The sequence below is a fragment of the Bubalus bubalis genome, chromosome 2 (genome assembly GCF_019923935.1).
Source record: "Bubalus bubalis isolate 160015118507 breed Murrah chromosome 2, NDDB_SH_1, whole genome shotgun sequence".
Taxonomy (NCBI): Eukaryota; Metazoa; Chordata; class Mammalia; order Artiodactyla; family Bovidae; genus Bubalus; species Bubalus bubalis.
The window spans coordinates 24,609,407-24,621,539 of record NC_059158.1 but is presented as its reverse complement, the minus strand read 5'-3'; the positions used below and the strand labels follow the sequence as shown (position 1 = coordinate 24,621,539).

Below are 12,133 nucleotides of genomic sequence, written 5' to 3'. Positions count from 1 at the left end.
TTTGTGACCTCATGGACTGTAGCCTACCAGGCTCCTCCGTCCATGGATTTTCCAGGCAAGAATACTGGAGTGGGTTGCCATTTCCTTCTCCAGGAGATCTTCCCGACCCAAGGATTGAACCCGGGTCTCCTGCATTGTAGGCAGACACTTTACCGTCATGAAAGTTCGTAGTAAGTTGGTGTGAAACAAAACCAAAATTAGTTATAAGAGCATGTGGTGCCTTCAAGCACAAACTGTCCCAATCCCAAAGGGGAAACCCCTGTCTCCCCACCTCCCTTCCAGACTGAGGACACTCTTTGGCATCAATTTCTAGGGGCTGAGTGCTCTTCCAGAGCAGCCAAGGGGCAGGACCCTCAGCTGAGTTTGGGAAGGCAGGAAGTCCAGTTCAGGGAGAAGGATTTTCCAAAATGAAGAGGAGGCAAAGGCAGGGATCAATTGGGAGACTCACTGGTTTATTCAAAACAGCAGTTCTCAGAGTGTGATCTTTGGAATCCTTGACATCACTTAGACCCTTTTATGAGATCCATGGGTTGCAACCTACTTTCACAGTATTATTAAGATATGATGTGACTTTTCACTGTGTTGACATTTGCTTTGAGGTAAAACTTCACAATAATGAAGACTATGGCAGCAAACTGCAATAGTAATTATTTTCACCACAACTTACTTGCAGGGAAAAAAAAGTAAATTTGCTTCAAAATGTCCTGATTGACACATTAAAAATTCTTATTTTTTGTTCATAAATAATAATGGAAAGAATATGAAAAAGAATATATATATACAAAATTGAATCACTGCACTGTATACAGTATGAATTAACACAATATTGTAAATCAACTATAATTCAGTAAAATAAATTTTATAGATATTAATAAATGATTCTTATCTTTAAATCCACATTTTTACAAAAAGTTATTTCTTTTTTTTAAAATGTACTTGACTTCATTGATGTTTCTCTTATTTCCCGATGCACCAGTTTGAAAAAGCAGTTATTTCTTTATTTAGGTTGGGCCAGGTCTTGGTTGCAGCTCGTGGGTTCTTACCTGCAGCATATGGGGTCTTCAGTTGGCATATGGGACTTTTAGTTGCAACATGTGAGATTTAGTTCCCCAACTAAGGATTGAAATCTGGCCCACTGTCTTGGGAGTACAGAGTCTTAGCCGCTGGACCACCTGGAAAGTTCTTTAAATCCACATTGTAAAAGTATCTCCTATAGCCACTGAGGTGCTGGAGCTCTTGGAAGTCCCTCATCCTGAGAAAGGGGAAGCTGGAGACTGAGATGGTCCCCAAAATGTGACACTCACGGTACAGGAGCAGGGCAAAGTTGGAAGCATCACTCTTCAAGTAGTCTAGAGACACCAGCAAGAGCACTCATGGAGTCCACCCCCAAACTGGTGCCTGGTACCAGCATGAGCCCTCTGAGCCTCTCCTGCTTCTCAGGATTCTCAGGTGCTTAGACCTCAGTCCCACCAGCATCCTTCAGCAGAAGGAGCGAGAATGTGGAGAAATGCATGTGAAAGGTCGTGATGGGCCAGATCTGAAAGGACACACATCAGGTCCTCTCCTGCTCCACTGATAGCAACATGGTCCTGTGGCAACAAAGGAGGCTGGGAAGTCTTCCCCACGTGTCCCCAAGAGGGCAGAACAATTAAAGTTGTCAGCAACAGTGAGTGTTCATTTCAATTTATTTAGCTTTCAAATGTTTAGTGACGGTTTACCACACACCAAGCTCTGTGCAAAGAACGGCCTAAGAACGGATTGAGCAGCATCTTGTTGGAGAGAAGCTCTGAATCCACAGGAGGAGAGAAGATATGGTGGGAAGTGCCTGCCATCCCAGGAGAAAAGGAAAAGAATGTCTTCTGGAAGTTCATAGAGTGATTCTAGATTGGAAGGTGCCTGGAGATGATAGGATTCAGATTCTACTTTCAGAGAAGAACAGAATACTGGTCGGAGAAACTGGAACAGGAGCTTGGAAGCAGGGCCTTTAAGTACAGGGTGTCATAAGAAATAGTACGATATTGAATTCATTAAATTTGTACACTCTAAAGTTATGAATGGTCAGAACAATTACTCATATTAAATGAAAATGAGTCGAGTAAGATAAGGTAATCCAAATTTTTAGAAAGCTATGTAAATCCAGATGAAATCATAGATATGTTGAGTGATAGTTTTCTGTTTTCTAAAGTATTTTCTTGTTAATATAAACAGAAATGTGCCATAAACTGCTTTGCTTGGATAGACTAACTTCTCCCCAGCAGACCACAGAGCTGGGATGTAGATAAATGAACTCAGCACATTTCCACCCTCTCTCTGCAGTTCCCCTGAGGCAGAGACCTCCTCTCTAGTCTCCCCTGTGGAACCAGCGCTTGACTCAGGGGCTCAATCAGCACTCCCCAAAACACTAAACTTGGTAAGTGGTCTCTCGTGTCCTAGTCAAGACAGTAACTTCCTCTAGAAGGCACCTCCAAAACACTGAAGCTTACAGCATTTGGTTTGCTCTAACAGCAACGTGATGGTGGCAAGTTGGAATATGTGCTTCTTTTGCTGATTTGTCAAGGAGCCCTGTAGCACTCGCACCGTTCCTCACATTGCCCCTAGAGGACAGCGTATTGCTGCTTATGACAAACACACTGCCCCATTCCCTAGCTGTCCTCTCCAAATTAGCCTTAATCAGAGTTTTATAAACGTAGAGGATTTCTTTAAGGTACATCGATTTGCTTTTCTTCTTTAATCTCTCTTGGGAGCTATTGAAAATCCGCTGCAGGCAACAAAGATAAGGTGTGCCACTGACATAAGTTGTCTCTGTGACACACAGGCATGTAAAATTATGCATCCAGTCCCTCATCGTGTCCACCTCTGTCCTGTCTCTCTATCCATCTATAAACAGCTATTTGTGTAAAACAGCTTTTGACAGTCTATGCAATGTACTAGAGATGTTTTTCAATCATGTTGTCCCTGCTTTGTGATATGAAACTTTGGGTACCAAGTGGTCTGCTCAGAAGACAATGGGAATGTCCCTGACACCCTAGGAGACCACGTGAAGGTGGGCAGTAGATCTCAGTGGAGTCAGGCAAAGGGGGAGATCTGCTGAGCAGAGCCAAGGTCCATACTGCCTCCTGTCCCCAGAGCACAAAGTCTGCCTTCCTGGGGGAACTTTGCTAAAATCCTGTATATTCTAAGAAACATCAGGGTGAGAATAATGAGCAATGATTGTAATAATTGTGAGAGAGAGATGAGGTGATGATTTTAGTTACCTGGTTTATTCTCTGCCAACAACAGCATACACTGTATTCCATTATAACCAGTGCTCAGCCATGTGAGAGCATTGATTTTGAGTGTATGACAGGTCCCCAGACCAGCACTGGGCAAAGCAGACATGCCAATACTGCTGAATGAACACATTTAGGATCAGGACCTGACAGATTTGAGAATGTATTTGAAATTGGCACTCTCCTGGAGCTGTCCTGACAGGAGGACATCATAAATCAGCTGCCACCTCGCCTGCCAGGCCCAGGACACTGGAGAGCCTTCCATAGCACCCCTCAGTAGGGTCCCGCCTGGTTCCAGGTATTCCCCAGATCAAATCTCTCCATCTGCTCTAACTTCTCATGCTCACTTTGGCCTCCTTGATTGTCCTACTGTTTGTTCTCCACTCTAGGGATATGGAGACACCTCTAATTCCCTTGGGGAACTAATAAATACCAGATCCTATGGAGCTAAAGCTTAAATATGGGCTTTAATAGACTGTCAATAATTACATGGACAAGTAAAATTCTATATGACTCTATCTTAATGAAGCTGCTTTTCTTGAACAATGAATGGCAAACCTGATGGCATAAAATAGGTATGTGCTTTCTTTGGAGTGAGCATGCTTGGTGAACGTCACACTTTCTCTGATGATGCTCTAAAAGACCTGATACATTGCAAGAGAACAGAAGTAAAGCATGTCATGTTATAATGTGATATAGAATGGTATGATAATTCTAAAATCTGCTATTATTCTCTTGTGCTAGAGTAATTTTAAAACAGTGTGAATAGTGGTCTGTCAAACTTCTCATGCTTAGATGAAATTCAAAAGATGGTGTTCTAATCTTAAAATGTATCTTGCACAAATATTGTTATGTTGCATTTCTTATTGCAAAAACGAGCTGCTTCCCTAAGGAAAATCAACTTTATGGTCACATCTCAAAATGCTAATAAATAGTTCTTTTTCTCAAAAAAACAAAGTATCTTCTATGATGACATGGGAAGTATACATTAAGAGCTTCTGCTACATTCCAAAGTCTTGTGACTCAAGGAAAACAATCTGTATGAGCTGAACTACCCTCTCTTGTGTGGAATACAGTCTCCACTTGAAAGAGTGAATGACACTGGAAGATTTATGTACCTTAGTGAAACAATGTATTACTTACAAAAAATCTTATATTAGTATAAGAGATTCAATATGGAAAAAAGCCTTAGGGATTTTGATGTAACAGAGCAGTAAATAGTCAGTGATACAATTTCAGGTCCACTTTGAAAATAACCTTTAAGAACCTACCAGTTCTGTAGTTTTAGATTTGTATCAAAGATGAACTTACATAATTACATGAAAAGGTTATTAAAAATACTACTCCTACATATGTGTGGTGGTTGTGGTGTAGTCGCTAGGTCATGTCCGACTCTTGTGACCCCATGGACTGTAACCTGCCAGGCTTCTCTGACCATGGGATTCTCCAGGCAAGAATACTGGAGTGCATTGCCATTTCTTTCTCCAATATATGTGTGGGCCTTTTTATTTTCATAGATTTCAATAAAAATAACGGATTCAATGTAGAAGCAAACATGAAAATCCAGTGGTCTTCTAATGAGATGGCAAGAAAGGGAATTGCAAAAATATAAAAATGTAAAAAAATGTAGACAGCATATTAAAAAGCAGAGACATTACTTTGTCGGTAAAGGTCCATATAGTCAAAGCTATGGTTTTTCCAGTAGTCATGGATGGATGTGAGAGCTGGACTATAAAAAAAGCTGAATGCCGAAGAATTGATGCTTTTGAACTGTGGTGTTGGAGAAGACTCTTGAGAGTCCCTTTGACAGCAAGGAGATAAAACCAGTCAATCCTAAAATAAATCAGCCCTTAATATTGATTGGAAGGACTGTTGGTGAAACTGAAACTCCAATACTTTGGCCACCTGATGCGAAGAACTGACTCATTGGGAAAGACCCTGATGCTAGGAAAGATTGAAGGCAGGAGGAGAAGGGGACAACAGAGGATGAGATGGTTGGAGGGCATCACTGACTGGATGGACATGAGTTTGAGCAAGGTCCGGGAGTTGGTAATGGTCAGGGAAGCCTGGAGTGCTGCAGTCCACAGGGTCGCAGAGTCAGACACTACTGAGCGACTGAACTGAACTGAACTGAAGAAGCTTCACTGTTGCCCAAAAGCCAGGAATCGGAAATTCAGAGAAATTGAAACTCCTAAGTAAAGAAAGAGCCCCCTGAGTGTGTGCTGGCATCTGGACTGCAGTTGCTCCATCCCCACCATGAACTGCACATCCCAGCCCTTATTCACTGGGGCACACGGTGTGGTGCCCCCAGCCTATGAAGTGCTCAAGGAGCATGAGGTGGCCGTGCTGGGGGTTCCCCAGAGCCAGGCCCCCGTGACGACCACGGTTATCAACATCGGCAGCGAGACCTCTGTGCCCAACCACATTGTCTGGTTCCTGTTCAACACCATCTTCATGAGTTGGTGCTGCCTGGGCTTTGTGGCATTCGCCTACTCTGTGGAGTCTAGGGACCGGAAGATGGTTGGTGACATCACTGGGGCCCAGAGGTACACCTCCACCGCCAAGTGCCTGAACACTGTGCCCTGGTCCTGGGCCTCCTTCTGATTATCGTCCTCATCATCATTGTGTCCACCGGCTCCCTGATGATTGTTCAAGCAGTTTTGGAGCTCATACAGAACTATGGAGGCCACTAGTCCCTGCCCACAGCCCGAGACAGTCACCCCTTTTTCCTGCAGCCTATACAGGCACCTGTCCACCATGAAATAAAATGAAGCATTTGTTTAAAAAAAAACCTTCACTGTTCTCACTACTATGTTTGTTTTGGGAAATAACTTGTTTTCCATATTAAATGCATGGGTTATTAATATTATTCTAAACAAATTAATTAAAGAATTCAAACTTTATTATTTCTACCATGGAAAATGTCGACTGGACTCAGGCAGACAGTGTGACAAGGAGCTCTCGGTGTAGGAATCAGGGCAAAGTCCCAGGTTCCCCGGACGGCGAGGCTCTCAGGGTCTCAGGGTCAAGGGCGGTGCCAGGGACCGGGACGCTCCCTCTTGGGGATTTCCATCTTGCCTTTCTTTCACTTTCTCTCTCAGCAGCTGTGTCGGGCCCTCCCATTGGGTGTTCAGTTTCTAGTTGCCAACAGTCGTCCCCGCGGTTCCGGGTTACAAAGTCTCTGGGCAGCCGCTGGACTCTCTTCTTCCCAGACCCCCGGGATGCGGGTCGTGCGGCCGAGAACCCTCCTTCTGCTGCTGCCGGGTGCGCTGATCCTCACTGAGACCTGGGCGGGTGAGTCAGGAACGGCCTCTGCGGGGAGGGGCGAGGGGACCGCCCGGGGATCGGGGGAGCAGGACCCCCAGGGAAGGACCCCTCTGCCCCCTACTAGACCCGCCCCCTCCGCCTGGTCCCGTCCTGTCTCTCCCTTGCTTCCCGCTCCCTCCTCTCGCCCCCCAGGGCCTGGTCCTTCTCCGACCATTTCCGTATCACAAGCTCCTCTCCCCCTCCCCCGCTCCTTGCCCGGTCACCTAGGACCCGGGACCCGCGTCAGGAGGAGGGTCCAGATCTCACCCCTCCCCGCCCCCAGGCTCCCACTCCCTGAGGTATTTCTACACCGCCGTGTCCCGGCCCGGCCTCGGGGAGCCCCGCTTCATCTCCGTCGGCTACGTGGACGACACGCAGTTCGTGCGGTTCGACAGCGACGCCCCGGATCCGAGGATAGAGCCGCGGTCGCGGTGGGTGGAGCAGGAGGGGCCCGAGTATTGGGATCAGGAAACCCAAAGAACTAAGGACACCGCACAATTTTTCCGAGTGTACCTGAACACCCTGCGCGGCTACTACAACCAGAGCGAGGCCGGTGAGCGACCCGGGCCCGGGTCCGGGTCACGACCCCCATCCCCAGGGACCGGCGGGGTCGCCCCGAGTCTGCGGGTCCGAGGGTCACCCCAAAATTGCGGAACACACCCGATCCCCGCCCTTTAGGAGCTCGCGGGGACTTGACCCGGTTTCATTTTCAGTTTGGGTTTAATCACCGCGTGTGGTCGGGGCGGGTCAGGGTCTCACACAGTCCAAGAGATGTACGGCTGCGACGTGGGGTCGGACGGAGGTTTCCTGCGCGGGTATGATCAGTTAGCTTACGACGGCAGAGATTACATCGCCCTGAACGAGGACCTGCGCTCTTGGACCGCGGCGGACACGGCGGCTCAGGTCACGAAGCGCAATGCTGAGGCGGCAGGTGATGCGGCGCGTGTGAGGATCTACCTGGAGGGCAAGTGCGTGGAGTGGCTCCGCAGATACCTGGAGACCGGGAATGACACGCTGCTGCACGCAAGTACGAGGGGCGCGGGGCCTCCCTGATCTCCCCTAGGCCTGGAGCTGGCTTCCCACTAGGAGAGGAAAATGGGGTCCTTGTGGGAACAGCGCCGCAACTTCTGTCAGGAGAGGGAGGAATCCGCCCAGGTTTTCATATTCTGTACAAGACGGTGACACGCCAGTGGCCCCACTTGTTATTTAGTCGCTCAGTCGTGTCCGACTCTTTGCGACCCCATAGACTGCAGCACGCCAGGCTTTTCTGTCCATCACCAACTCTGGGAGCTAAGCTCAAACTCATGTCCATTGTGTCTGGTGATGCCATCCAACAATTTCATCCTCTGTCATTCCGTTTTCCTCCTACCTTCAATCTTTCCCAGCCTCAGGGTCTTTTCCAATAAGTCGGCTCTTCACATCAGGTGGCCAAAGTATTGGAGTTTCAGCTTCAGTATCAGTCTTTCCAATGAATATTCAGGGTTGATTTCCTTTTGAATTGTCTAGTTTGAACTCCTTGCTCTCCAAGGGACTCTCAAGAGTATTCTCCAACACCACAGATCAAAGGCATCAATTCTTCAGCACTCAGCTTTCTTTATGGTACAACTCTCACATCCATATATGTCTACTAGAAAAAACATAGCTTTGACAATAGGAACCTTTGTCCGCATAGTGATGTCTCTGCTTTTTGATATGCTGTCTAGATTTGTCATAACTTTTCTTCCAAGGAGCAAAATCTTTAATTTTGTGGCTGCAGTCACTGTCCACAGTGATTTGGAATCCAAGAAAATAAAGTCTGTCACTGTTTACATTGTTTCCCCATCTATTTGCCATGAAGTGATAGGGCAGAGGAACCAGAGATCAAATTGCCAACATCCGCTGGATCATCGAAAAAGCAAGAGAGTTCCAGAAAAACATCTATTTCTGCTTTCTTGACTATGTCAAAGCCTTTGACTGTGTGGATCACAATAAACTGTGGAAAATTCTGAAAGAGATGTGAATACCAGACCACCTGACCTGCCTCTTGAGAAACCTATATGCAGGTCAGGAAGCAACAGTTAGAACTGGACATGGAACAACAGACTGGTTCCAAATAGGAAAAAGAGTACGTCAAGGCTGTATATTGTCACCCTGCTTATTTAACTTATATGCAGAGGACATCATGAGAAACGCTGGGCTGGAAGAAGCACAAGCTGGAATCAAGATTGCCGGGAGAAATATCAATAACCTCAGATATGTAGATGACACCACCCTTATGGCAGAAAGTGACGAGGAACTAAAAAGCCTCTTGATGAGAGTGAAAGGAGAGTGAAAGAGTTGGCGTAAAGCTCAACATTCAGAAAACTAACATCATGGCATCTGGTTTCATCACTTCATGGGAAATAGATGGGGAAACAGTGGAAACAGTGTCAGACTTTATTTTTGGGGGCTCCAAAATCACTGCAGATGGTGACTGCAGCCATGAAATTAAAAGACGCTTACTCCTTGGAAGGAAAGTTATGCCCAACCTAGACAGCATATTCAAAAGCAGAGACATTACTTTGCCAACAAAGGTCCATCTAGTCAAGGGTATGGTTTTTCCATGGTCATGTATGGATATGAGAGTTGGACTGTGAAGAAAGCTGAGCACTGAAGAATTGATGCTTTTGAACTGTGGTGTTGGAGAGGACTCTTGAGAGTCCCTTGGACTGCAAGGAGATCCAACCAGTCCATTCGAAAGGAGATCAGCCCTGGGTGTTCTTTGGAAGGAATGATGCTAAAGCTGAAACTCCAGTACTTTGGCCACCTCATGAGAAGAGTTGACTCATTGGAAAAGACTCTGATGCTGGGAGGGATTGGGGGCAGGAGGAGAAGGGGACGACAGAGGATGAGATGGTTGGATGGCATCACCAACTCGATGGACATGAGTCTGAGTGAACTCTGGGAGTTGGTGATGGACAGGGAGGCCTGGCTTGCTGCAATTCATGGGGTCGCAAAGAGTCGGATACAACTGAGTGACTGAACTGAAGTGAACTGAACTAATGGGGCTGGATGCCATGATCTTAGTTCTCTGAAGGACAATTAAGGAATCCAGTGTCTTTGACTAAGAACCAGTAAATCATCCCTGAAAAAGTTGGTCAGTGCTGCCCTTTGACCCTGGCCATCATCTTGTGAACCATGACTTTGTCTCTCAAGGCTTGTTCTCACCCTGAGAACATCTTAAGAGCCCTGACTCCAGCTTTTCTAAGTCATTTAGCCTCCTCCCACATCAGGACCATTACTCTGTATTCTGCTATTTACACGGAGCCTCCTCTCTTAGCTGTCACCCTGACTCCAGAACTTTCCAAGGACTAGGAGCTGTTCCCAGACCCTGGAATCCAGGCTGGCGTCTGGTGTTTGTGCTGCTTCTTTTCAAACCCACTCTCCTGCTTATTCTAGGATGGTCACCTGATGCTGCTTCCAGTGGCCCATGGAGGTAACACAAAATGTGAGTTTTCTGATTCTTCTTCCTCAGACCCTCCAAAGACACATGTGGCCCATCACCCTATCTCTGACCGTGAGGTCACCTTGAGGTGCTGGGCCCTGGGCTTCTATCCCGATGAGATCTCACTGACCTGGCAGCGTGACGGGGAGGACCAGACTCAGGACATGGAGCTTGTGGAGACCAGGCCTTCAGGGGATGGAACCTTCCAGAAGTGGGCAGCCCTGGTGGTGCCTTCTGGAGAAGAGCAGAGATACACGTGCCGTGTGCAGCACGAGGGGCTACAGGAGCCCCTCACCCTGAGATGGGGTAAGGAGGGAGTCAGAATGGAGCTTCCTCTCAGATAAGTCAGGAGCCCTTCCGGACACGATCAGCAAGGTCAGGACTGAAGCCTGAAGTCTGGGTTCCTTCCCTTTCTTCCACAGAACCTCCTCAGCCTTCTGTTCCCATCATGGGCATCATTGTTGGCCTGGTTCTCCTCATGGTCACTGGAGCTGTGGTAACTGGAGCTGTGACTTGGAGGAAGAAGCACTCAGGTAGGGAAAGGAGGGAGGGATCTGAGTTTTTTTGTCTCACTGGGCGGGTGTCTGGCCCAGGTGGAAGTTTGCCTGCCTCGTTACCGGAAAATACCCTCCACACACTTGTGGAATCTGAGCTGATGCTAAGACTGACCCTTTTGTAAAGTACATGTGAAAATGAAAGACACATTTTTCATCTTCATAATTCCAGTTGGGGACCTGTTTCTCAGCATTTGAAGGTCAGGAGGGAATGTCCCTGCTGAGGACAGACCTCCGGGAGGGCAGCTGGTCCAGTCCCCCCAGGTCTCCTTGCTTCATGTTCCTGAGCCTGTCCTGGATTTTTGGTCACAGTTTTGAAAAGTTTTTGTCGTCCAGGACTAGGAAGTTCCTCTAGGGTCTCATGACTCAGTCTGCTCCATGGTCTCTCACGTGATACTTTCTTCTCACAGGTGAAAAAGGACAGATCTACAGCCAGGCTTCAAGTAAGTATAGAGGGTGTGATTCCTGAGACCCTTGTGAGAGTGCAGAGAGGAGGCCGTGCAGGATTCATCCTCCTCAAAGTGCCTTCTCCAGTTTCTCTCCTGTGGGTTCTGACCACGCTCTGGTCTTGTTCCCCGCCAGGCAGTGACAGTGACCAGGGCTCTGACGTGTCTCTCATGGTTCCTAAAGGTGAGACCCTGGGGCGTCTATGTTGGGAGAGGGGTTGGGGCAGAGGGGACACACAGGGTGGCGGGAGTCTCTGAGTGGGACATGTGAGCGTGTGGGGGGCTGTGGAGAATGTCAGCCCTTACATGACTGACTGAACTGGTTCCTGATTCTTTTCTCTCACAGTGTGAGACAGCTGCCTTGTGGGGACTGAGTGATGCTTGGTCACATTTTGTGACGTCAGATACCCAGACCTGCAGCTGCATCTGAATGTGCCTGTGCTCCTATTAGGGTAATGTGAGGAGTTGGGGAGACGGCCCACTGCTCCACCTCCCCTGTGTTCTCTTCCCTCATGCACATTCCTGTTTCAGCAGAGACAGAGCTGGACCCTCTCCATCGCTGTCTTTTCTCCACATGCGCTGAGTAAAGATGTCTTATTTGTCTATTGGCAATAAAATCTATCTTGAATTACTTTTTTCTAATACCTGCCAAGAGAGTTTACTGGGAAAATAAAATAGAAGATTCCTTCAGTTTAAGAGAGAAAATGAACAGAAGCACCTGGAACCTTCCAGAATGGTTTTGATTGCTGTGCTCAGTCTGTTGCAGGAGGGACAGGAGGAGACTCTGAGGAGCTGGGCAGGTCGGAGGCTGTGTCCAGTCAGTGCTCAGTGCATCGTGGGCTTTGGTGTGGTCACTCCTGGGCTGGGTCATATTCTCAGCCCCTTTGTCCTTATCCCTTCAGTCAATCCTTGTCCCACCAAGACCTGTGTTCACAGGGACTCAGAAGTCACCTGGGCCTTGTCCTGTCTCTAGGATGGTAGGCAGCAAAGACTTCCTGTCACTATATAGCCTAGGCTCAGCCAAGGTCCTGCCCCCAGGGCTTGTTTGTGTATATGGGTTTATATTTTGCTTATTTAGGGTTTTTAATTTTTAGT

General features: G+C 47.4%; 1 protein-coding gene and 1 pseudogene across 1 annotated transcript; both read left to right on the top strand.

Moving 5' to 3' along the window:
- Positions 1-5,324: 5,324 nt before the first annotated feature.
- LOC102394006 lies at positions 5,325-6,213 on the top strand (annotated as a pseudogene).
- Positions 6,214-6,364: 151 nt separating this feature from the next.
- Positions 6,365-11,669, top strand: LOC102393680 (BOLA class I histocompatibility antigen, alpha chain BL3-7). The gene is made up of 8 exons (XM_006052295.4): positions 6,365-6,563; positions 6,859-7,128; positions 7,327-7,602; positions 10,069-10,344; positions 10,461-10,571; positions 11,003-11,035; positions 11,175-11,222; positions 11,385-11,669. Exons 1-8 carry the CDS (start codon positions 6,491-6,493, stop codon positions 11,387-11,389), a joined length of 1,092 nt encoding a protein of 363 aa, XP_006052357.2. The 5' UTR covers positions 6,365-6,490; the 3' UTR covers positions 11,390-11,669.
- Positions 11,670-12,133: the final 464 nt, after the last annotated feature.